This window comes from Sturnira hondurensis, unplaced genomic scaffold (assembly GCF_014824575.4).
Source record: "Sturnira hondurensis isolate 20B ecotype Veracruz unplaced genomic scaffold, ASM1482457v3 Scaffold0021354, whole genome shotgun sequence".
In the NCBI taxonomy this organism is placed as follows: Eukaryota; Metazoa; Chordata; class Mammalia; order Chiroptera; family Phyllostomidae; genus Sturnira; species Sturnira hondurensis.
The window spans coordinates 3,932,133-3,953,606 of NW_028093985.1; the positions used below are offsets into that span (position 1 = coordinate 3,932,133).

Genomic DNA, 21,474 nt, shown 5'->3' on the forward strand with positions numbered 1-21,474 from the left:
TCTGCCCCTCAGCGCATCGTCTATGCCAGTGGCGGAAACTTCTTCTGAAGAGGCCAGATTGTAAACTCCTGTCCCTGTACCAGCTCCGCTTGTCCTTCCATTCCTCAGACTTGCCATTTTGTTAGACCTGAGCTGGCCACACTGCTGTTGGATGTGCCATTCCCTCTGCACGGATGTTCTTCAATTCTCTTGTTACAGAGTTTACTTTCAATGGGAAAACCAGTCTAAATTCATGAAAATTGGGTGCATGGAATTTTTAGAAGGAATGTGTTTTTAAAATCTCTTGATATATACAGTGTATAGTTAGATGAAAAATGTTTTGTCTAAAACAGGTTTCGGGGGATGTACAGTAACACACAAGTGTGACAGGAGTAAGATCTTCGGTGTCTTATAAATAACACCAATGACAGTTCTTAAAATATGAAATAGTTCCTAGTTAAACAGCCCCCTGGTATCTGATTTATTTATTTTATTTTTATCTAGGAAATACATTTTTCATAAGGTGAAGATAGACTTCAGTCTGGCCTCTATCCAAATTATCACTGGTCTTCACCAGCAAAAACATTTGTGCAATGGAGAAAAATCAAGATCAGTAGTGGAGGACCTGGAAGCCTCTGACTAGGCCATTCTTTTGAATAGATGCATATTAGGGAAAGACTGTCTTTAAATTAAAGGATCATGGGGCTGGAGGAGTCTTGAGACATCATCTAGAGGCTGAATACCACTTACTCCTTGTCAGCCAGCTGAGGGTGAATCCTCCACCAACGACTTCTGAGAAGGTGTCTCTGTTGGGCCTCATGGCCCTGTTTACCTGCTTTTCTTTCAGCAGGTCACAGTTACCCAGACCCCTCGTGCTCATCCCTGTTCATATTTTTTATAAGGTGGGAATAAGGTAGGAACAATCCAAAGAAATGGATAATCTCAAAATCATTTATATGTGACTTCCAGAGTCATCATGTGATTCTACCATGACAAATTTGCCTTTTTACTCATTATATCTACAATACAGAGCATTTGCATTAATTCCTTCAAGGTCTCCTTTCTAAGCCCTTTTCCCTGTGCCCCTACTGTTCTCCAGGGCTTTATTTTCAGTTAGTTTCTTTTTTAACTCTACTCACTCTCCTTAGCTGATCTCATCTCCTGCATCTCTATAGGCTAATGAGCCCCTGGGCACCAGACATGCATGTTGACGAGCTCTGGGGCCATTATTCTATGTGTTACAGGCCCTTTAAATTCTGAATTTTGAAATCTAAACTTACCACCTGAAGAGTTTCTGAGCTTCTTCCTTGTCCTAAATTTACCAGCAAGTACCACTCATACCACCCAAACTAGAGCCCTGAAAACTATCCTATTGCCTTCTTTCCTTTATCTTCATTACATAAAAATTATCCCTCTGTCCTATTATTCTCCATCCTAAAGATTGTTGTTTCTTACTTTCCACCATTACTGTCACTGATCTGGTTCATCCCTCATTACTCACTGCCCTTTGCTCTTGGACTGTTTCTCAGGAATGCCACTCTCTTTGTGGTTGCTTCATACACTATTTTTCTCATACCTCTGCATGTGATATTCCTCCCACTTGGAATAGCCTCCAAATAGTGTGCACAAATGGTAAATGATGTTTTCTCCATGAACTCCAGCTCAAACTCTGCGGCTCATGAAGGTTTCTGTCTTCTCTTTCACTCCCAGATCGACTTGGGTGTTCTGTACAATATGTCTCTCCCGTCTGATATGGACTTCCATCAGAGTACTTTTTACTTGTACAGTAATCGCTCACAGGGTATGATGTTTGTTTGATGTTTGCATCTCCCAGGGCCACTGTCAGGCCTGGCACCCCCATGGGTGCCAATAAATTAATGAATAAGCAAACACTGATGAGGGGAGAAGTCTCCCAAAAGTAATATATTGAGTGATAAGAACCCCATAATTAAAAATAAATCTAGCCTTGGCTGGTGTGGCTCAGCTCAGTGCTGGCCTATGAATCAAAAGGTTACCAGTCTGATTCCCAGTCAGGTCACAAGCCTAGGTTATGGTCCAGTTCCCCAGATGAGAGCATGTGAGAGGCAACCAATTGATATATCTCTTGCATGTTTCTCTCCCTCTCTTTCTCACTCCCTTCCCCCCCGTAAAAAAAAAAAAGCAACTAAATTTTTAACAAATCTAGAGTGTCACAAAATAATATCTATAAACACATGGATTATTTTGAGCTGACAGTATTTAGAATCTTGTGTTTAACTTGGACACTATTTTCATTAAATACAGACATCCTTTTTACACAGTCAGGAAAAGGTTATTGCCTACCTGGTATAATTTGAGAGGTAGGCAGGGTCCCCAGATCACCCCCATTAAGAGCCAAACTCGGTACCTAGATTCTCACAATAGAAGTGCTGCTTTGGATGCTGGCAAAATCTCCTGAAAAAAATTGTTCCAAGGTTATCCCTGGCAGGGGTGACGTGTGCACATTTCTGTGCCTCTCTCGGATTTATCAAAAGCAGGTAACCGTGGACTAACAGGATAAAAAGGGACAGACCCAACAAAGGAACCATTCTTTCTTCTCTCTCTCGCCCTCTCTCCTTCTCTCCCTCCACCCAAGATTCATTCTCGACTTTGAAAGCATTGCTTCTCCTGCCTCTTGGTTCTTTTCCTTAGCAAAAGGCAGCTAACTTAAGTAATGGATACAGCTTTTCATGCCAAACTCCATCATTCATTCTGCTTGTATGGCTGAAGAATCAGTGTTGATGCTTGCTGTCAAAGCTCATCCACTTGACCTTGCACCATAGCCACCTGTAGGTATTTGCTGACCAGTCATCGTGGGTTAGTTAGGCTGTGGGAAAAGGAAGAGAGGATCATAGTAACGCTCCAAAAATAAAAGTTTGATAGGTAAACGAAGAATTATGGTTAGGGGCCAAATTGATCAAATAAGTAGGTCCCAAAGAAAAGTATGTATAATCACTTTAGTCTAAGCAAAATAATTCTTTATTTAGAAGCGAACCTATCTGATGTTCTATCTGCTGATGTGTGCCTTTGTTGTAATGATTCACAGAGGGGAATTTTGGTTTCACGCTGTCCCATTACCACTTGCTCTTCCCCCATTTCTCCATGGTCCTCCCTCCCATTCCTTCTTCATTCCATTCTTTAGGTGCCATTTGAGTCTGTACACTTGCTCCAGCAGTCTCGTGTATGTATAGAGTGATTATCAAATACCTGCTTTTTTGTTGCAGTTGGCGTTCACTCCCCTAAAAACAGTTAGTAAGCCGACACTGAGCAGCCTCAGAGGAGAGAACTCAGCACTTTGTGCTGTATTGCTCTTTACAGGTAAACAGGATCAAAATCCCAAAACAAATAGATGAGCTGATCGAAATTGAGAGTGACACAGGAACGTGGTACAGGAGGTGTTTCGTTCGGATCCACACAGAACTCTATGGAGTAAGTAACAAGCCTGCCCTGAATTGTTGGCCAACTTGCTGTATTTGAGGTTGGCCAGAGCAGGGTTGGCTGGACCAATTCCTTCTGCCCAGGACACCTGACTCCTAGAGTAGGACCAGGTAATTGGATCCTTTGGGATCATCGGGGTCACTAAGACTTTTGTCTTTGGGAAGGGAAAGTATTTGGCAAGGATTCTTGGCAGTGACGCATGCACTGAAGCCTTGAGTTACTTTGCCCTTTGGCTTCCAGGAAGCTGATAAATGAACATTCCAGTATTTGGTTTTCTGTAGCCTTTAGCTTTGACATTTTAGGTTCAAATGAATCCAGTGCAAAGAAAACTCAACTTTCAAATAATTTGTTGGAGGGAGTGAGGTTGACTGGATAACTGCATAAGTAAACTAACTCTCTAATATTTCACAGATTTGGTTGACTTTTATGAGATGTTTCAACTACCCTGTCAAGGAAAATACAATAAAGCTTACAATTGTTTGGTTCACCCTGTCCTTTGGGTAAGTGATATTTGAATTTTTGGTGAGTGAAATCTTTAAATTTCCACACTGTAACTCCCAGTCATGCTGCTTTTGTACACTATTTGACGTAGCTAACTTTTAGAAAAGAATTTTTTCAGCTTAGATTTGCTAACAATTATGGTGTTATCACCAAATAATTTTACTTATCTTGTCATAAAGCTGAAGTAGCAAAACCAATAGTATTTGGAAAGTCTGATAAAACCCTGAATGATTTGTCCCCTATGACTTCTCTGCCCTCCTCTCCTCTTGTGGTTGGCCTCAGCCACACGGGTCTTTGCTCTTCCACAGGCAAGAATAATATATTCAACTTTCAGGTCAATAGGATCTTTGTGGCTGGTGAAGCCCCACATCTATACTGCAAGTTCCATGTCTTAACATCCCCAAATGACAAGAGGCAAGTCATCAGATAGGACCCATCTTTCCTAGTGCTGCAAGTCGAGATAAAGGGACAAACAAGGAAAGTGGTAGTCAGGAGACCTAGCCTCTTGTTCTGCATGGGACTTGGGGGCATTGCTGAGTGTTAGTTCCTCATTTCTAAGTGGAGAGGGTTGATTTAGAATATATAAACTCCCACCCAAGTTTTAGAAAACCTATTAATCTATGAAGGAAGAGAAGGATGAAATGAAGTGCCTACTATGTGCTAAACACTAGGCTGAGTGGTAAGATGAACACTCTACTCTCAAGATGTGAAAAGTTATATGATAAAAATTTTTTGTTTATTTTACTTAATCATATTATTGCCCACATTTCAACTTATGATTTTCTTACTGATATCCCTGAAACCTCAGACAGTGTGTAGCATTTAGTGGATATTCAGTAAATGTTTGCTGAGTAAATGAAAACTAGGCTGAAACTCTTCCACGTCATTGATTTTGGACATTCTGGAATAGCATGGATGGAACACTACAGGGCTTCCTCGTGGCTTCTGTTGCTAAAGTTTTTTGTCCTATGTATATGGCTAGAGACTAATGCTATAGATGTTGCATATCTGAGTCATTTCTTATTCAGTGGCCACCACCCACGCCTTCACAGTACTTTAATTTGTGATCTGTGAAGAGAAGGGGTTGGAGTATGTGGACTGCTGAGCCCGAGGTATTTCTAGAATCTTGATGACAGTGATGATAAAATGACACATGCTGTCTTTTGAGCACTCTCTATCTGCTAGCTACTTTGCATCCCATTTAATCTGAGCAACCACCCGGAGGGTGGATGCTATCATCAGTCTGGTATTGGAGATGTGGTATGTGAGGCTGAGATAACTGGCTGGAGATCACACAGCTGGTAGGAGGCGAGGCCAGGATTCTAACCTAGCAGTAGACTTGCAACAGGATAAACTAGAACAATTGTTCTCAAACTGAGTGCACATCACCTGGAGTGCATAAGCACCTGGAGGACTCCACCCTCATCGTTGCTGATTCAGCAGGTCTGGATGGAGCCTGAGAGTTTGTGTTTCTAACAAGTTCCCAGGTAATGCTGATGCTGCTGGTCCAGAAACCCCAATCTGGGAACCACTATTTTAGAGCATTGTTGTCTGGTAGAAACATAATGTGAGGCATATGCATCATTTTAAATTTTCTGTCAGCCACATGAAGAAAAGTCAAAGGAAACAGGTGAAATTGATTTTAATAATATATTTTACTTGACTTATTTTATCTAAAATATTACCATTTCAACATATAGTCCATATAACAATGATTGATGACTTATTTTACATTCTTTTTTGTTAGCCTTGGTGATATTTTATTTTTACAGCACCCTTCAGTTTGGACTAGCCGCATATCAGCTGCTCAGTAGCCACGTGTGGGGAGTGGCTGCCGTGCTGACCAGCACAGCAGCGTGACTCAGCTGTTCCCTGCTAGAATGACATGTTAGAGTCCAAGAGACAGAAAGCAGAAATAACCTGGATTTTCAGATGATCGCCCAAATGGCCCTTTTGTGAGCCTTGAACTGCTTTGAGAAATGGGGCCCTACCCCTTGGCCAGAAGTAGAAGAGTAGGGTAGAAACAAAGAAAGATTCTCCATTCATAAAAGGGATCATCACTTAAGGGCCCTCATGGTTGTTGGATACCAAGAGTCTGTATTACCAGACTGGGAAATGGGGCTCTTTGGTGCAGCCCGGGGCAATGAGGAAACATCAGGACCCGAGTGCCACATATGGGTACAGAGTGGGATTCTATGCATGCCCCCCCCCCAAAGTAAGGCTTCAGGAATGATATTCCTGGGGTTCTCCAGGAAACCCCAGGCCATATGTCTAGCTTGTTTTTTTTTGCGGTCTTAATCATGGGGAGAGAGCCATGCAGATCACTGCGTGATGAATTGTAGTGCTTTAGCGGGCCAGTCATCAGAGGGAACACTTCTCGGGAACCATCAGGTCTCTGAGCGCGTCAGGGCGGCGTTCACTGCCTCTGGTGTGCAGGCGTCTTTACCAACTCACGTTCCTCTGTCTCCGCAGGTACTATGGATTATCTGTATGGTTCCCCGATGTCATCAAACATCTGCAGTCGGATGAATATGCATTACTAATTAGAAACGTGCCAAGAGAGAAATATGCAAATTTCAGTATCAACTTTACAATGGAAAATCAAATTCATGCTGGAATGGAATACTACAATGGCAGGTCGAGAAATTTTGAAATAATTTAACATGCTACCTGCTCACAGAAACTTACTTCTTAACCAGCCTTCACTGCACTGAAACGTGCATAGTTTGGGGTTTTGTTTTTTTACTTTGTACGTTTAGTCATTTTCTGGCAGAATGTGAATATTTCCAAATGGGCATTAAGACAAGAGATCAGTTATTTCACTTAAAACTACTTCTGAAACTGATATGAAACAAAAATTTAGAGAAACCCCGGTGAGAAATGAAAATAAGTTACAGAACAAAAGAATGAAAGATATGAGAAAGTGACATGGGGTGTAAGGTTATTTGGTTCAGTGAAGAAACTGAAGTGTAATTTTTTGCCTGTCTTCTATTCCTAAAAAGGGGGGGACTACTTTTCAGAATTCCTTTTTCTCTGTGGTGCTGATTCAAAAATTGAGGTTAAATTTTATCAGGAAGAGATTCAGTTAGAGAACAGAAATGATTTCCACAGTTAAGGGCTTTGAAACTAAGGAATAAGTTTGCAAAGGATATTTCTGAGTATGGAATCTGGAATGCCTCTTGGTGAAGACAGACAGAGTGGCTCAGGAAGGGGATTCCGATTCATTCTTTAACACAGCCAAGGGGTGACAAGGTCACTGTGTACGTCCCTTATTTGTTGTCTGCGCAAATAACCTCTGGTGTGAGTTCCTGAAGATTTACATCATTCTTAGGAAATTGTCCCGATTTCAAAAGCGATAAAAGTAAAAATCTAAAATAATCAGTTCCCTGGAGCAAAAACCAGTTTGGAAAGATGAAAAAGAATTCTGTGGGATGTTTATGGTTTACAGTGAAAAGGAGAATTATCAGCTAGGACATAATTGTTTGAATGGACAGTTCAGGGAGGGGCCTGATCCTCATCCCAGCGTGAAGAATCGAAGAATCGCCTGCACCTCCCACCAAAAATCCTCCCTCAGATCAGCACTTGGTTTCCACGAGGTCCTTAGAGTCAAGTGCTCTGTAATTCTAGGTTGAAAACTTACTTCATTTATTTTTTTAAAATACTGTTACTTCATTAGAAATTTGTAACATATGTTTGCATGTCTGACAGTAACATTTTATTAATACTTGTTAAAATTTTAAGATGGATATTCAATTATGACTAAGAAATATTTTATATTAGCAGTATAGTGATTAATAATTTTCATAGTATTAAAACATACATTTATATCCTTATAAAACATACATTTATTTTAGAAGGTGGTAGAACTTTTTTTTAAAAGTAGCTTTCTGTTTCAAGACATATAATGGCAACTCTGCATATTCTGATATGGACTAAGGCCCCAGGTAGACTGCCAGAGACAAAGCGATTCATAGAGTCATGTGTCTCGTCTGCCAGCTCTCTCTGTGCAGAAGGCTCGTGGAAGAGTGCACGGAAAGCCGACAACAGTGGTTCTCTGCGGGCACAGAATCAGGTGGCTTGAGGATAAGTCGGAAAAACACTTACTCTTTCCTTTTTCAATATTCTGATTTTGTACCTTGTGTACTCTGTGCATGTATTATCCATTCAAAAAACAGTTTTCCTTTTCTAAATTCAGTTCCATTTCAGAAAAATAAGTAATCTTTAGAAGCAGGCCCTCCTTCATAAGATAAATTTACAGTTTAGATGGTTTTTCTTTGGACCACTAGAGCAAAGGGTTGACACAGGATCGCTTTTTAAGCGGGCTGGTCTGTTAGGCCACAGTGCACAGTCAATCCGTAACATGAGAACGATTTCGAAAGTACTACTCAGAAATTAGTGAACTGCTTTTAAGTCAGCCATCTCACTTGCCAAGGAGGGTTAGTCCCTTTCTGCCCCTGATAAGAATGACACTTGGTATCAAAACTTCTTTCTCCACTGAACCAGTGTTTTCCTCCCAGTGACTAAGTGTACACTCAGAGTCTCCTAATAAATTACCGAGACCTGTTGTTGAGCAGTTATCCAGGTCTCCTGGGGTCCTCATCAACACAGACAGATCTGACTCATAGACTCTTCTAAGCTGTTAGGATCATTATGACTTACCATTTTTACTACCTCGAGTTCCCTCTTGCAGCACCCAAAACTGTGGGTGAGCAGGTTTCATCATTCCTCATGTTTCCAAAAGTGAGCAGAGCTCTCGTCATCCCACTTGGTGCAAGGAGCGCCTGTGGGCTCTGGGGAGTATTCTTGGAATGAGTATGACCTATGAGTTTCCTGACCCCTGAGACAATCATTCCTTATGTAAATGAAGAATCCTCATGTTTTCCCTTCTGGGCAATCCTACACTAGAGTGAAGAAACCTCGGGTTTTCAGTTTAGGGAACAGATTTCCATTGAAAGTGTGTATGGGAGCACATCCTAGAGTTGGAGCCATTAACTCCACACAGAGAATTTTCAAATGCAGACTTATGGGAAGGAGCAAGAAGATAAGATTAAAAAATAAAGAATTAATAGCCCTGGCTAGTACTGCTCAGTGGACTGAATGCCGGCCTGCAAACCAAAGGGTCACCGGCTTGATTCCCTGTCGGGGCACATGCCTGGGTTGCAGGCCAGGTCTGCAGTGGGGAGTGTGTAGGAGGCAACCACACATTGATGTTTCTCTCCCTCTCTTTCGCTCTCTCTTCCCCTCTCTAAAACTAAATAAATAAAATCTTTAAAAATAAAAAATCAAGAATTAATAGCCACAAGTAATCTCCAAATTTTCTACCTGCAGTCGCAAACCCCCAAAACCTTTTCCCAACAGTGCAAAAAGCTAAGTGAAGTTTATTTGAATGCCACCTCATTTTTTGATGGAAAATAAGCTTGGCGAGCAATGGATAGCCAAAGGACAGTCTACCTGAAGAAAAGGAGGGAAAGCCAAGAGCTTAGAAAACCCAGAAACTAACGTCCTTTATAATCCAGAGGCCATAGAGGAGCACCCCATGTCTAAGCCTGTTTGATTTTGCTCCGAACCCTGATGGACAATCATTGATGTGAATCTTTTGTGTGTTGAGCAGATTCCTGGGGGTCAAGTTCAAATCTGTAACTTTTAAGGATTCGGTTTTTAAGGCCTGCACCTTTGAGGATGTGACTTCAGTCAACACCTACTTCAAGAACTGCACATTTATTGATACTGTTTTCGACCACACAGGTATGTGTGCTGCTTAGCCCTGTGGAGGCCTTTTCAGAGGGCCTGGTGCTTTGCACAGATGTGACACCCATGTGACAGTGTGAGCAGGGGCTTATGGGGAAATGAAGATTGAAGTATAAATTAATGAATTCCCTAAATCAGGTTGGATCAATATGCAAAGTTGGATGCATATTGTTTGTTTTTGTCAGGTTCAATGCAAATGGGGCTTGCTGAAGTTCAAAGTTGAAAAATAAATGGTTTGGTGAATAATTTTTTTAATGATATTTTATTGATTATGCTATTATAGTTGTCTTGAGTTTTTCCCCCTTTGCCCCCCTCTACCCAGCACCCCCCTCTCCCTCAGGCAATCCCCACACCATTGTTCATGTCCATGGGTCATGTGTGTAAGTTCTTTAGCTACTCCATTTCCTATTCTGTACTTTACATCCCCATGGCTATTCTGTAACTACCTCTTTGTACTTCTTAATCCCCTCACCTCTGGTAAGTAATTTTTAAAGCAAAGAATTAACCTGTAGTTTATTTGTTTTGATGATCTTTATTTCTAAACCTGGTGTTTGCTTAAGTCAGCATGCCTGAACTACAGTCAGCAGAGATGGTGAACATATGGCTGATGTATGCATATTTTGAAACAAATTGTTTCTGTAATTGTTGTATGGAAGCCATTAGTACTGTAATGATAGTCCTTATGTAACATAATTAGGACAAACCAGCAAACAAACACTAAAATTAGCAATGGTCAATCAAAAGAAATCCAAAGATAACTGGATTCTTTAGCTTGATTTATTCCTCTTTTCAACATAGTTGTTCATTCAGCGGTGGTCATGCCTCAGTGTCAGGGGCACTGGTTTCCGGATGCCCACAGATACCAATCTCCATGAATGCTCAAGCCCCTTATGCAAAATAGTGTAGTATTTGCATAACCTACACACATCCTCCCATACACTTTAATCATCTCTAGATCACTTATAATATCTAACATGATGTAAGTACTATGTAAATAGTTGTCATACTAAATTGTTAAGGAAAATAAGAAAAAATATCTGTACATGTCTAGTGCAGATTCATCCATCCTGGGCCTGACTATGTAGTACACGTCCGCAACGACGTAATATATCTAGTTTTTCAATCCACAGATGTGGGCTCCATGCAGACAGAGGGCCAACCATACTTCGTAATGTAACATCCTAAACCTTGTGCTTGGGTGCAGCAAAGACACCAAAAGTCAAACCATCCAGGCCTTGGCCCTCCAGAAATTCCCAGTATCATGATTCTTTTCTGAAGTTCATAGGCTTTCTAATACTGGTGTACAACCATTAAGAGCTTGATGAATTATCTTTCTTTATGTTCACAGATTTTGAGCAATACAAATTCATTGACAGTGAATTTCAGAACTGCTCATTTTTTCACAATAAAACGGGATGCCAGATCACCTTTGATGATGACTATAGTGCCTACTGGATTTATTTTGTCAACTTCCTGGGAACACTGGCGGTGTTACCAGGGAACATCGTGTCCGCTCTCCTGATGGACAGAATTGGGCGCTTAACGATGCTGGGTACGTGCTGGGTTCCCTGTGAAATGAAAGCACTACCCCTCCACTCAGGGGGGCCCATCTCCCACTGTAGCTCCTGCCTCCTTAGGGATTTGCATCCCACCAAGATGAGAGAGATCCCTTAAGACCTTTCATTAAGACTACATATTTTAGTGAAAATTACGTCTAATTACATTTCATTTGAGCAGCCTCCATGAGTTTACAGACTGGAAAACTAATTATGTGCAACTAATGTATATTTTCCCACTTAAGTGGCTGAGTAATTAATGATGTACACTTCATGCTTGCTGTGTTCTGAAGGCAGTTAGGGAGGCAAACCCTTGATACAGGTGCGCATACCCGTACCTGAGCTTTGTCAAGCCCAGACTGCAGCCTCCCCTTGGGGTCTGTGTTGCTGGGACACCCTGCAGACCCCGGGGTCTTTGCTCAGCCAAGATGACAGGAAATAATCCAGCCCTTCGTCTGCTTTGTCGGCAGGTGGCTCTATGGTGCTTTCGGGGATCAGCTGTTTCTTCCTTTGGTTCGGCACCAGCGAGTCCATGATGATTGGAATGCTGTGTCTGTACAATGGCTTGACCATCTCGGCCTGGAACTCTCTCGACGTGGTCACTGTGGAGCTGTACCCCACGGACCGCAGGTATGTCAAATGGGCCTCTAGGAAGAGGCGCTCTGAGCCCCACAGGACCACAGAAAAGTCGCGGAAAATAAACCAAATCGCCGTGTTTCCAAGAAAGTAAAAATCCAAAAATATCTGGCATGTGAAGTTGTAGGCTGCACTTGTACAGTTGAAAGGGGAATTGTCGGGGAATGTAGCTGTTGGCAGGGTTTAATAGGACAGTTATTACCGGGGATGTGGGCTCTCCGTGCTTGACTTCGTGCAGGAAGGATTCTACAACACAAGTCCAAGCGATTTTGAGAGTACATTTATTAATGCTGGACACGGTGAAACAAAGGAAGAGCTCAACATAGAAGAGGCAAGACCCTAGCAACGGGAGTGGGCCCAGGTGGAACTACCTTGGAAATGTGGGGGAGGGTTGAGCCTGGACCTAAGTACATTGGTCCTTCGGAAAGAAAGTCACGGAGGCAGAAAAAGTGAGCCAGCCGGGCTGTGTGGACTCAGGAAGCAGGTTACTGAGGCAAAAGAAGGACCATAGGAGGAAGGAGGCGAAGATACCTGCCTCGGGAAAGAAGAGGGGAGACACAGGTGTGCTCCAGAGGGAGGGAGAGAGCCTGTGTCACGCTGAGTCCTTGTCTTCAGGTTTTTCATCTGTTTTCTAAAGGCAGGAATCGTAGAGGAGGCCTCGGGGAAGGATCTTAGGACAATATTCATATGCTTCCCAGGTGCTTCCATCAGGGTCCTGGCCTCCACTGACGGTCTGGCACGGGGACAGGGGGTCGTTAGTCAGTGCAGCGGGCCCTAACGTCAGCCCTGGCATTGCTTCATCTGGTCTTGCTGTTTTCTGGGCCAGGAGCTGCAACACAACCGAGGCCTACATGTTATCTCTAGTTTGACCAAACCTCTGTCTCTGTGGTCAGCAGACCCCAGGCTTTGTTTCTAAGGTGATCTGATGCAGGTCAGAACCTCATTGTCCTGAGGGCTTAATGCTGTAGGGGAGCGGACGCGCAAGGGAGAAGCAGGCGGGTGAGTCAGGGTGCTGGATGAGGCCAGTTTGAATCAGCCGTCTGTCTCAGTTCCCCATTCTATTTGCCAAGGAATTCTCCTGGCTTCTTACTATCCTGTCTCACAATGAAACCAGCGAAGGAATGTAATTGTGTCCATGCCTTAGTTTGCTGACTAATGGTGTGAGAAGCCGTACAAGGCAGTGAGGAGTAGAATCTAACAGCCTGTCCTGGCCCACACTCTGAGCCACTAACCAGTCCTGAGAGGCTCCTTCCTTACGTTTGCAAGTGTCTGCATCCACTCTGCATTAAGCAAGCACAGAGATCTATCTTCCTGACCTTCCTGATCTATTGGATGACAAGCCCATCATGTTTCCAGTTATTAAAAGAGGTTGCTAGTAGAAGAAAATAGTGCATCTTGCCCCAAAATGGAGACACAAAGACTTTGCACCTCGTATCAAAGAAAGGGCCAGAAGGGATTTGGGGATAGAGCTTCAGCAGCTGGATGGTTAAGAGAAGTCCTGTTTTGCCATTTGACATGAGTGAAGACAAAGGGCCTTGCCTTTTTCTATTTTTCTGTGTGCTTTGTCTCCATGGAACCCCTGACCGATGGAGAATAGAGTCAGTATTGTCCAGCCTTTGAAAGCGGGGGAGGGTTTTCTCGGGCTGTGCAGACACACTTGGGATATCAATTTTCAGCTGTTGTCGGAAAGGTTAACCATCAACTAAGATAAAAACAGAAATTGCTATTTCTGTGAGTTCAGTTCTTCCAAGAAACAGAGGTCAGGATGGGATTAAACGTGCGCAGATTTGATTAGGGGAAGTGCCTGTGCGAGAGAAAGTGGGGGGGAGGTGAAGCCTGGGCCGGCCGCAATGAGAGTCTGCCGAGCCCCAGCGAGGAGCGAGGCTGGGTGGTTGGGTGGAGATGCCCCAGACCAGCCATCTGAGGAAGGTCTGACAAGGCTGCTGCAGGGGAAGACGCGTGACAATGTCAGCTTCAGAGGAGCCTGCTTGTTCCGGAAACCTGCCTGTCACGGTATTCCTGTCATGAGACTCGGCAGTGACTGGGGGGTCTGCGGGGAGCATTCTCACCAGCTGCACTGCTGCAGGCTGTCACTCTCCAGTACTTCAGTGGTTGTCACCAGACAGCATGCTGGCCCTCACTTCCCTCAATGATTTAGAGATAACTTGTGGCCCAGAGCAGCCTTGCTAAAAGGCCCTGGTGAATTGGCTAGTACCACCTACTCTGTTTCAGGCTAAAACCTTCTCTTCTGTCCCTGCCATGTTGCTCCGGGTCACATCAGGAGCCCTGTGCTGACCTCTGGCTCTGCCGTTGAGAAAAACCCCAGTGCCTTTGTGTGTGAATCCCTTCTAGTCTCTGTGTGGAGATAGATGTCTTGACAAAAATTCTGGTAGAGGCTGTAGTTTTTCCTAACAGAACTGCTAGCTCCTTGCCCAGTTTCTAGAGTTGGCCCCTAGTGACCAGAAGAGGACACTCTGAATCTGGGGCCCAAGCTAAAAAGCAGCCCCCTGAGCCATTTAACAGCCAACTCCTCACAAGGGCCAGGTCTGAACGATTACATTTGGGAAACACAGTTTTAAGGTCCAGTCTAGGTGCTACAACAGTTGTAACATTTGAAAGCCACATTTGTCAACCATGCTACAGATTTTGCCTTTAATGTTACACCTTTGAATTTCACTAGGGGTCACATTTGCATTTTCTGTGAAAACACCAATGAGGACAGGACATTGCCCATGACAACCCACTTGTCCTTTTCGCAGAGTCCACCCCTCCCCACTCCCTGTTATACAGGGGCTTCTAGAACCCCCTCAGAGAAGCTGCTCTGCCTCTTCGCTTTGTATTGTTAACCTAAACATAAATGGCCAAAGTGAGAGGAAACAGCGTTTATTTGAGGTCAAAAGGAACAGCTACCTGTGAGCACTGATTCAGGCAGGAACCCAAGTAGTGCTCCATCAGGGGACAGCGGGAAGGCAGCTGTTAGGCATCTCAACAGGAAAAAGTATCTCTATCGATACTGATAAGCTAATGGAGTGCAGCTAATTCTAAGCAATGTTTTCTAATTCAATCCGATGGCCCTTACTCTGGTCGTCAGGAGGTCCTCGTCCTCCTTGCCTTTGCCAACGTGTCTTTGGGACGGTGTTGCTCTAGGCCCGGTCCAAAGGTGACTCTTCCCTGTGTTGGCAATTCAGGGGTGGAGGAGTAAGAGCTGTATGGCAGGTCGTCTGGATGGCGGCATCCACTCCATTCTAAAGTGGCTCCGTATGTCTGCTTATTCTGCACTGTGATAAAGACCGGGCAGTTCTTCGTGTTTCCTTCCCTGTTGTGCAGTCAGCGGGTGGAGAGCCCATGTCTCCACTGAGTCTGCGCGGTCCAGATACTCGCTTTGCTCCTCCTCATCCCTGCTTTCCCCTTCTGATTCCAGTTATTAATTTTGTGTCTTTTGTAAACTGCCCTAAATCACTTCAAAAAAGGCAGTAAATTTGAAATTAAAGTTGTATGTACTTATTGAGCATTACTTTTCTGTGCCTAAAACAATGAACTAAAACAAGGACTGCAAACCCAGTCAGCTCTCCTTTTCCTCCTTTACCCTCCATACTTCACTTCTAGACCCACTGGGTGTCTTACAAATTTAACTCAGTTCTGACCCTGCTACCTAGAGACAGTGTCAGACCCCACAGGTTAAGGACCCAGTCCTGCAAAACTGCCCCCCACCTTGAGACCCCAATAAATGTCAGACTATCGCCTGTACTTCTGACTGACTGGCTATAAATCAGAGTTCCCATGACCCCCTCCTCAGGTTCAATACTTTGCTAGAATGGCTCACAGAACACAGGAAAATATTTCTTTATGTTTACTGGTTTATTTTAAAAGTCTGTTGCTCAGGGCCAGACAGATGGGGGGAGATGCATGGAGAAGGTATGAAAGGAGGGGCACGGACCACCCCCCCCCACCCTGTCCCCGCTGTGCCGCTCCCCTAGCACCTTCTTGGAGCCATCGCCCTGGAAGTTCATCAGCTCTCGCTGTTCAAGAGTTTTGTATAGCTTCCACCCTGCGCCCTGCCCCCGCTCCCAGCCCCCAGAGATCAGTGGGCGAAAGCCACAGAGGCCACTGAAAGTTCCAGTCTCTGTCTCTCTGGTGATCTGCCCCATCATGAACCTCTGGGGCGACACCCTAAGTCACCTCATTAGGGCAAACTGAACATGGGTGTGGTCAGAGGGGGCTCCTGATGAATAACAAAAGACTCTGTCACTTCTGATGGTTTTTAGGAGCTCTGGGACAAGAACTGGGGATGAGACCAAACACACATTGTTCCGAGCGGCAGGACCTTTCCCTGTGAACGCCGCCACCATCCCCCCACTCATCTCAGACTCTGCAGTCACATGGCACCTCTCTGGGGCTTGGTCTTCTCACCTGAGAAACTGAGGGCAAGTCAGGCACTGAGCTGCCTGTTTAGATGACCTCATTTAACCTCATGTAATCCTTGCTCTGACCCTACAAGAGTAGGTCGTTTTACTCCATTTTCAGGTGAGGGAAACGAAGCCAGGAACTTGCCTGGATCGTGTCGCCTGGAGCACAGATGTGGGACTCTGTGGTGCCACTTCCAAAACAGACAAGTCTAACCCCTCCCAGGGGGTCTGGGGTAAAAGCCCAGGAACCTGTTTCTAGGAAGCATACCTGGCATTTGGGACATGCAGCCACGTTGGTGAACCTCTTGGCCTTAGGTGAACTTCAAGTTGTCTCCCAAAGCTCCCTTTCATTCCATCATTACTTACCTTGGCCCAGGCCCTCACTTCCTAGCTAAGTTTACCAGATAAATGATAAGGCACAAAGGCTTTCCTTATCACCTGTCCATGGATATTTGCATTTCAACAGGAATAAGCACCAGGAAGGCCCAGGGATGGCAGTGGGCATGGGAGGAGATGGAGGGCAGCTTTGGGCCCAGGGGCTCCTCCCGGCTGTGGGGTGAGTGAGGAGAGCGCCGCTTGCAGGGGTGTGGGGTGCCATCTTCCCAGGCTAAGGAGATGCACACAGACCTCACACATGCCACACAGCCACTGCTTACTTGGATGAGACAAACTTTCCCTTTCTTTGAAGACCAGAAAGCAATGCAGCCTTTCCTGACTTAAGAATGTAAAATTAGATACTTTTTTCCCCTCTGAAAAAGCAAGATGTTAGTCTGGCAACAATGAACAAATATGGCCCAACTAATGCCCAGTGAAATGTCCATTACAAAAGTCTACTTCCAACCTATTTTAAAGTTATCAAGAAGTCCCTTCATTCATTTCACACCCCTGTGCCAGTCCCGAAAGGGGGGTGCTGAGTGGATGTGAAGACTACACAGTCCCATCCCAGAGATGTGGCCGGGACCTCACTAAGACTGGCTCCAGACCAGCAGGCCTGCCACTGGCACCTAAGGGGAGCAGGGGCGGGGCCTCGCCCAGCAGGGCCCGCCTCCATGGCTGCCCGTCCAACCTACAGCGGCTGAGTCAGAATTGGAAGGCAAGGGAAGATTCCGGTAGGCAACATTGCCTCTGATGCCAGGCAACATTGCCTCTGATGCCGAAGAGCTGTGAAAGCTGAGTACCCAAGAGAGGAGGTTCAAGCGCAGGAGCAGAGAGGGAGCTGGAGAGAGGCTGGTAAGGCCTGTGCACGGGGTTCCTCTGCTGTGGCCGCCTCACAGACATTCTCCCCAGCTGCGCCCCGGCGCGGGAGCCGCCCAAACAAGCACAGCCAAACAAAGGAGGTCTTAGGTGTGAAGGCGTTCACTGGGCCTTCGTTTGTGTTCCCCCAGATCTGGAGAGCTAACTATCCAACAGCGTGGTTACAGAAATATGATTATATGCAAATCACAGAAAACATCAACGACATGGGACAAACAGTTATGTTACTGGTGGGGAAAGGCAGAAAGCACATTTCTATGAATTCTGTGATATATAAAAATATGGATATGATTGGAAGCAGACATAAGGGGATTCAGGAATACAAACCATTTGTTGAAGCAGTGGAGTGGATGTTTTGCTTACATAATTTCCTGTGGTATGTAGCAGTAAATCCAAATCAAAACACAGGTGTCTCTGAGAGACTGCAGGGTTCTCAGCTCTGGATACACCTTAAAATCACAGTGGCCTCCAAACTTACAGTGCTTGGGGCCCCGCTGGAGCAGTACCATGAGAATCTCTGTGGACATGGCCTTGAGCATTGGTATTGCCATATCACCGTGTTTCAGAAGTTCCACGGGTGACACTGTGCACCCAGGTTAGCACCCCAGGTGAGGCCATGCTTATACATGTCCATGCCGCCTACTTCCACCAGATTGCTGCCGTCCCCCTAAGTTGAGAATAGCTTCATGAGGAAGTGGGAGACTTGTTTGGGGACTGAAGGGGTGCAGGCCATCTGCCCCACTTGAGAAGCCCCCGGAGGGGTTGTCTAAGGCCAACCTGAGTGGGGTACCACAGAGATAAGTTAGAATGATGTGAGGATATTTTGAGAGGCAGAAAATACCACCTCTACCCACAGTCCATCCTGCACCTGGTGAGCTCCACCTACCCCCCCAAACCAGTTCTCTTCTCACCCATCCCCTCTGAGAAGAACCCCCCTCACCTGCACACCCCCCAGCCTGAGATCACTCCCCACTCTCTGTCTCCTGTAATACCCCCGGGTACCTGTGTCACTGTACTTCGTAGGTTGTTATCATGACCTCGTTGCACCTGTCTGGTGCACAGGGCACTTCATCTTGTTCTTTTGGGGGTTCCTGGTGCCTAGTATAGTTCTCAGCACATAATAGATGCTTCATGAGTGATGGGTGAAGGAGTAAGTGCAGAGAAGACTATGTAAATTAGGAGTCTATTAAGGGCAAATTTGCTTTTTAGATAAATATTCAAGAGGCTTCTGGTGTTCTCAGTATTGTATTTCAACAGCCTAGATGGAGTCAGTGTTAAAATACCTTTTTTAGGTTAACCCAGGGGCCTAGTCATCATTTGTAGTATTGTTACTGTGAGAGAAATGAAATTTATTCCATGTTTCAAATGGCCAACTTCCATATGAGTCTTCAGATCACAATGCATTTCCGATTTGAGGATCACTCACACTCTCCCAAATGCCCCATGTTGAGAAACTTCTTCCAGTGATTGGAGAGTCGTCCAGGGGAAGTTCCCTCCCAAAAGTTTAGACTAGAAAAGAGAATGTTCACCTTGTAGCATTTAACAGGTAGTCCATGAGCTCAGTCTGGGTCTTCGCCATTTCAGTCCTTTTCCAAACGTAGCATTAAAATGGTTTTTTTTTCCCTGACAATTTCACCAGTTGATGGGGCAGATATTTCACCAGTCTGAAAACGATGGCTAATGCTCGCACGGGGCGTGACCTCAGAGCCTCCAGGAGTCAGGGTCCCTTTCTTCCTCCCAGGAGCCTCCAAAACCCTCAGCGAACCCTGCCCTGGAGTCAGAAAACCCAAAAAGAAAGAGGCTGAGCGGGAAGGCAAAACTACCCCCATTCTGTGCAGAACTGAGCCAGCAGTTTCCTTTTCTCAGTCACCAGTTAGGGCATAAAAGGATATAACTGAACTAGAACTTGCTGAATTGTGAAGGCCCCAAAGAAGGAGCCACAGTCCAGCCAAAGCGAGAGGATGCTCTGGTGGCCACATCTCCTGCCAGCTGCTTGCATCAGCACCAGGGTCTCAGGCAGAGGAGGGAACTAATGGTACAGGGAGAAGGGCCATCTTTGTGGAACGAGGAACAAACAGAGCTGCTGCCATCACAGTGGGGGAAATTTCCATTTACGAGATTTAAATAAATAGGTTGAGCAATAATGGAAAACAAAACTCTGGCTGGAGAGATGGGGGAATGAGGGATTGAGCTTACGGAAAGGTATTAGATCATGGCGTTCTTCAGTGCTTGTTGGCTAAGAGAGATCACGAGACATCCTCAGGGTGGTCAGGGATGCAGTAGCTTGCCTGGCTGCTAAGGTGGCAAGTGGGGGCCCTGCGATCTCTGCGCTCCCCACCCTCAAAGGTCTTCAGGAGCACAAGGTGATTTGTGCTATGCGTGTCAGCAGAAGTTGGTGCTCTTTCTTTACATGAGTACAGGGAATAAATCAACCAAAAGCTTCTTTACTTTAATATAAACACATAACTCCCAAGGGAGAGCCATTTTGAGAACGACTTTTCTAAGACAGCTGTGCCTTCAATGCATAGAAAAATCAAACCCTTTTGGTTGCCAGTGTTTGAAGAAATAATTTACTCATCCAAGGGAAGGACAGTCACGTGTTCTTGAACACCAACATTAATTTAAGGAGGCTTTGCACCCACACCAGATTTTTGTCTGAAGGGCCGCCTCTGCTTGGTAAAGGAAAAAGGAGATTCTTAGGAAGTGAGGACTTGATCACCTTTGTTTAGAAACTCTAGAGAGCAGATGCTCCACGGGCCCCTCTCTCAGGCCCACACAGAAACCTCAGGAAGTCATCCTTTCCCCTGTCACAGCTGCAGTGATACACAGAGATAGCCGCCTGTGTGTTACACCCTGTTCCGAGTTATATGTGAGGCTTACAGCGGGGGGGGGTGGGGGGGTTGGGGGGGGTTAGGGTTATTTTAACACAGATGTAAATGTTTCATGGGTCAATCCGCAGTCTCAGTGTTGAGAGACATCTTCCTACAGAAGAATGTATTTGTTTCTTATCAGCAACGTGCTTACTACCCATTTTCTTTCTAGAACAATACGACTTATGACCGTAAGATGTATTTGGTCATTTGTGAAATAAAAATGTAGTTAAAAATAAGTGTAAGAAGCCTATCTGAAAAGTTTATATACTGTATGATTCCAATTATAAGACATTTTATAAAAGGCAAAACCGTGTAGGCTGTAAAAAGATCAGTGGTTGCCAGAAATGGTGGGGGCAAGGGAGTCGGAGGGAAGACTAGGGGGAGTCCAGGGGGGCTTAGGGCAGTGAAGCTGTCATTCTGTGTGATGCTATGTGAGGGGTACATGCCGTGACACACTGGGCAAAGCCCCTGCATACATACATCAAGAGTGACCTTAAGGTATACACTGTGGACTTTAGTTAATGATAAAGCATTAATATTGGCTCATCAATCGTAACAAATGTACCACATTTGGGAAACTGGGAAAGTGGTATATGGGAACCCTCTTTTCTTTTCACTCAGTTTTTTGGGGGGGATTTGTTCCTTTTTTGGTAAACTTAAAATGGCTAAAAATGTCTATTAATTATTTTTTTAGGATAGTGCCTGGCACAGAGCACGACTGACTATTTGTTAAACACGTGCACACAGTTTTCCTGATGGGCAGTCTGAAGTCCCAGACCTCAGAGAAGAGCAGAGAAGGGAGCAGAGAAGTCTAGTAATTTTTTCAAACTTCAGCCTCATGGCATCACCTCCTTGGAAATGGAGGGGGCAGGGAGTGATGGCGTTCTTCTTCGGTGCCCGATGTGTAGCCAGCCTCAAGCAATTGCATTTGAAAAAAGTTATCAGCATATTAGATCTCCTTTTCTTTCTGGTGGTTGTGGCTATGACTAGTCTCTTTCTTTAAAAACAAGCCCAAAAGAAGAAGACGAAATTAGCTTACCCTCTTCTCAGGAAGTGCCTCTCTGC

General features: G+C 44.9%; 1 protein-coding gene across 2 annotated transcripts in view; it reads left to right on the forward strand.

Moving 5' to 3' along the window:
• SV2C (synaptic vesicle glycoprotein 2C) overlaps positions 1-21,474 on the forward strand; it is a 189,825-nt gene that overhangs the window by 162,380 nt on the left and 5,971 nt on the right. For both annotated transcript variants that reach the window (XR_005064491.1, XM_037032193.1), the window contains exons 7-12: positions 3,316-3,426; positions 3,847-3,935; positions 6,409-6,573; positions 9,548-9,681; positions 11,033-11,236; positions 11,711-11,870. Coding sequence is in view for 1 of the 2 variants with exons in the window: in XM_037032193.1 (XP_036888088.1) it covers positions 3,316-3,426; positions 3,847-3,935; positions 6,409-6,573; positions 9,548-9,681; positions 11,033-11,236; positions 11,711-11,870 (863 nt within the window). In the remaining variant the exon portion in view is untranslated. The remainder of the gene's footprint in view (positions 1-3,315; positions 3,427-3,846; positions 3,936-6,408; positions 6,574-9,547; positions 9,682-11,032; positions 11,237-11,710; positions 11,871-21,474) is intronic.